Consider the following 4868-nt stretch of genomic DNA (forward strand, 5'->3'; position numbering starts at 1 on the left):
GGCCCTCATCTGAGGAGCGCCTGCCCACGCATGGAGGGTTACCACAGGTGCAACAATTGTGGTAAGGAGGGCCACTTTGGGAAATACTGTCCCACCCTTGCTAGGGCAGCGACACGCCCATCCTGTACAGACTCCCATGCAGAACCAGCAGAGGCACAAAGGCAACATGCCTAAGGCGACGGGCAGGGTTTACGCCATGTCAAGGGCAGAGGCTGCAAGATCAGGTAACCTTGTTATGGGTCATTGTGTGATAGGCGGAAATGATTGTTGTGTATTGTATGATGCAGGAGTGACACACTCCTTTGTGTCAAATGCATGCGTCAAAAAGTTTGGGCTGCCGTGTGTTAGCTGCAATGTGAACTTGTGGTATCTACTCCGGCGTCGAGTTTGGTCAGGACATCGTCCTTATGCGCTAGGTGTCCGGTGGAGGTAAAGGGATGCAGGTATAAAGTGAACCTGATATGCCTACCCCTACAAGAGTTGGAAGTGATCTTAGGGATGGATTGGCTCTCTACCAATCGCATTCTTATAGATTGTCGAGAGAAGAGGTTATTGTTTCCCAACTCAGAGGAACCTGAGTTGTTATCATCTCACAGAGTTATGAAGGAGCTACAAGACGATGCTCAGTGTTTCATGATCTTCATACATCTAGAGGTGGAGGGAGAGGAGATGAAGTTTGTCATACCAATGGTGCAAGAATTCGAAGATGTGTTCCAGATGAAGTACCAAGGTTACCTCCTAGTAGAGAGGTGGAGTTCTCTATCGATCTGGTACGAAGAACCAGTCCAGTGTCAATGGCTCTATACCATATGGCACCGGCAGAGTTGGTAGAACTCAAGAAATAGATAGAGGAGTTGTTGGGAAAGCAGTTTATCTGACCCAGCACTTCGCCTTAGGGAGCACCAGTGCTGTTGGTGAAGAAGAAGGATGGGAGTTCACGTTTGTGTGTGGACTACCGGCAACTGAACAAGATGACCATCAAGAACAACTATCCCCTTCCAAGAATTAACGATTTGATGGATCAACTGCATGGGTCGTCGGTGTTCTCGAAGATTGGTTTGTGTTCGGGATATCATCAGATCCTAGTGAAGGCAGATGATGTGTAGAAGACGACCTTCAGGTCCTGGTATGGACACTACGATATGTGGTTATTCCTTTTGGTCTGACCAATTCTCCGGCGGTGTTCATGAACTACATGAACATGATCTTCAGACCCTTTCATAGACGACATCCTTATCTATTCTAGGACTCAAGAGGAGCATGCAGAACACTTGAGGCTCCTGCTTAGTGTCTTGAGGGAGAAGCAGTTGTATGCTCAACTATCCAAGTGCGAGTTTTGGATGGATGAGGTGCAGTTTTTGGGCCATGTGATATCTGCACAAGGCATTGTAGTGGATCCGGCAAAGGTTGAGGCAGTGGTAAAGTGGGAAAGTCCCAAGTCAACAACTGAGATCAAAAGCTTCGTGGGTTTAGCTGGCTACTACAAGAGATTTATAAAGGGATTCTCGAAAATAGTGGCGCTGTTAACACAACTTACCCGGAAGGACCAACCCTTCACATGGATGGATAAGTGTGAGGAAAGTTTTCAAGAGCTTAAACGTAGGTTGACGAGTGCTCCAATACTTGTGTCCCTGATGTTGGTAAACCTTTCGAGGTCTATTGTGATGCCTCTCATCTAAGTTTGGGTTGTGTGTTGATGCAAGAGAAGAAGGCAGTGACGTATGCTTCGAGGTAACTTAAGGTGCATGAGAGAAACTACCTCACTCATGACTTGGAGTTGACAGTTATTGTGTTTGCCTTGAAGATCTAGAGGCACTATCTCTATGGTGCTTAGTTTCGTGTGTTCAATGACCATAAAAGCCTTAGTTACTTATTTGATCAGAAGGAGCTAAACATGAGACACATGAAGTAGGTGGAGTTCTTGAAAGACTATGATTTTGAACTGCTATATCACCCAGGGAAGGCAAATGTGGTAGTCGATGCCTTGAGTAGGAAGACAGTGCACACCGTGCATCTTATGATAAAGGAAGTGGAGCTACTAGAACAATTCAAGGATATAAAGCTACGAGTGGAGTTGGGATCCGAGTTCATTAGGTGTAGTACCTTAACTATATTTAGTGATTTCTTAGACTCGGTTAGGGAGAGGTAGTTGTTAGATGCCAGCTTGAACAGGGTACGAGAACAACTCGGATAAGATGAAGCGAGGGATTTCGCCTTCAGTAATTATGGTATATTGAGATTTCAAGGCAGGGTGTGTGTACCAGATGACGCAGAAGTGAAAAGGTTAATCCTTGAGAAGGGGCATAAAAGTCGTCTTAGCTTGCATCCTATCATGACTAAGAAGTATCAGGATCTCAAGGAGACCTTCTGGTGGCAGGGTATGAAAAAAGGATGTAGCTTAGTTCGTATCAGCCTGTCTAACCTGTCAAAAGGCAAAGGTGGAGCATCAGAAACCCCGTGGGATCCTACAACCCTTGGAGATACCAGTGTGGAAATGGGATAGCATCTCGATGGATTTTGTAACCCATTTGCCACGAACCTTTAGGGGGCATGACACCATCTGGGTTATAGTGGATCGACTGAGCAAGAGTGCTCATTTTTTGGCGATGAACTTGAGGATGTCCATCGTCAAGTTGGCCCAGTTGTACATTAAGGAGATTTTGAGGTTGCACATAGTACCTTCGAGTATAGTCTCCGACAGAGATCCACAGTTCACTTCACGGTTTTGGAAGACACTACAAAGTGCTTTGGGTAGCAAGCTCACCATGAGTTCGTCTTATCATCCTCAGACCGATGGCCAGTCTGAGAGGATGATTCAATCGCTTGAAGATTTTTTGAGAACATGCATACTGGATCATTTGGGTGCTTGGAATGAGGTATTGCCTTTGATAGAATTCACCTACAACAACAGTTTTCACGCGAGCATTGGCATGACGCCATATGAGGCTCTTTATGGTAGGAAATGTAGAACCCCTCTATGTTAGTATCAAGATGGGGAAGCAATACTTGTGGGACCAGAGTTGTTGGATCAGACTACTGAGAAGGTAAGAATGGTGAGAGACAGAATGCAGGCTTCTCAGAATAGGCAGAAGGCCTATACGAACCATGGGAGGAGACCTTTGGAGTTTGCGACAAGAGATCATGTGTTCTTGAGGGTGACCCGAAACACTGGTGTGGGAAGGGCTCTCCGCTCAAGGAAGCTCTCTCCTAAGTTTCTTGGCCCTTACCAAATATCAAGGAGGATTGGGCCAATGGCTTATGAGATTGTTTTTCCTTTTCAGTTGGCGAATCTTCACCCGGTGTTCCACGTCTCACAGTTGAAGAAGTATGTGTTTGATCCGTCTCATGTGTTGGAGGCTGAAGATGAACAAATCAGAGAGGATCTTACTGTGGAAGTACCGCCAATTGCTTTAGAGGATAGCAAAGTTGAGGAGTGTTAAGGAAAATCTGTCAGTCCCGTCAAAGTCATCTGGAATCGGAGGACAGATGACTCTACATGGGAGTTGGAGAAGGATATGAGGAAATCACACCCGCACCTTTTTACCTGATAAGTTTTCATTTTCGAGGTCGAAAATTTTTGTTGTGGGGGAGAATGTAAGGCCTTCGTATTTCAGCCCCAATCTTTAAGGGCTGCCTAAATCTAATGGGCATAAGAGATGGCCCAAAGGAGAAACCAAACCCTAAGTCTGCCCTAACACACTCATTCTACTCACTTTCAGAAAACCTTAGAGCCACAGCTGTCTCCCTCTCTGCTAGGGTTTGGTACCACCTTGGTCAATCAAGTTCGAACCAATTCTTTTCTTCCACGTAAGTGTTTCCTCACCCGTGCTTGCTTTTTCTGCTACTGTTACTCTGGGTAACTTATGTCCCTACCGTTCCTTTAAGCTTTTTCTAGCTTCTTAAGTTGTTCCTAAGCTAACCTAGGAGCTGTTGTGCTCGCTAGTTGGTTTAGGAGTTTTCTGCTAGCTATTTCCCGGTAAGGGAAGCTAGAACCCTTTGGTATGGTGTGATTGTGGTTTGTACTATTCTTTGTTTCATGATTTTTGAGTTGTGTACTGTTGTGGATGCCTGGATTTGTCTGGTTATTTTGTTTGGCATATGTATGTGACTGATGCAGGTGTGAACAACGGCAAGGGCTGATAATCTCACCCAAGCGAGCTTAGCTCGCCTAGGCGAGATGAGTAGACACTCGCCCAGGCCTTTTCACCCGAGTGGTCACTCAGGCGACCAGCTTAGTTTTGAGCGAGTGAGCGTCTCGTTCAAACGAGGGGAGTCTTGCCTAAGCGAGAATGTGCAGAGGTCACTATTCCTGTGTGTCGAGCTCTCACCTAGGCGAAGGGAGCTCGCCTGAGCGAGAGACCCTCTCGCTTGAGCTAGACCCTTCAGCCTGAGCGAAGAGTTGGGCGAGAGTGTGTTCTAGTTTGGTGTTTTCCCTGTTCTTGGATGTTTGACTTGTATTTGATTGGATTATTATATAATGGCATGAGGGGAATGAATATGCATGAGTGAGATGGTGTATGAGTTGTGAACGACGAACTTGGTTGGTTATGAAAGTGGCATGGTAATGAGATGAGTTAAAATTCTATATTCATGGATGGAGTATGAGGAGTTGGTATGAGTTTGACCTGGAATATAAAAGAGGTTGGTTATAAAGGTTGACATGAGATGTATATGCACGATAAATATATTACATGGTTGTTTGAATATGATTGGTATGTGGTCAGTACGTAATTCCTTAAAATGTCTAGGTGATATTTCAGGGTCGTGCTTTAGTGGTCGGGACATAATTCCATGACCCTGTTAGTGGGAGTTCATGGTGGTGCCCCATCTATATAATTTGGTAAGGATTCAAGGTAAGGTTGCATCTT

At 45.4% G+C, this 4868-nt stretch overlaps 1 protein-coding gene across 1 annotated transcript; it reads left to right on the forward strand.

The window, feature by feature from the left end:
• The first annotated feature begins 2510 nt into the window (after nt 1-2510).
• On the forward strand, nt 2511-3440 carry LOC146885465 (uncharacterized). Its single transcript, XM_085674943.1, has 4 exons — nt 2511-2675; nt 2790-2876; nt 2985-3155; nt 3282-3440. The coding sequence occupies exons 1-4, from the start codon at nt 2511-2513 to the stop codon at nt 3438-3440; spliced, it is 582 nt and encodes a 193-aa protein (XP_085531069.1).
• The last annotated feature ends 1428 nt before the right edge of the window (nt 3441-4868 follow it).

This window comes from Vigna unguiculata, chromosome 6, assembly GCF_037176805.1.
Source record: "Vigna unguiculata cultivar grain cowpea cultivar isolate G323 ecotype 2 chromosome 6, ASM3717680v1, whole genome shotgun sequence".
In the NCBI taxonomy this organism is placed as follows: Eukaryota; Viridiplantae; Streptophyta; class Magnoliopsida; order Fabales; family Fabaceae; genus Vigna; species Vigna unguiculata.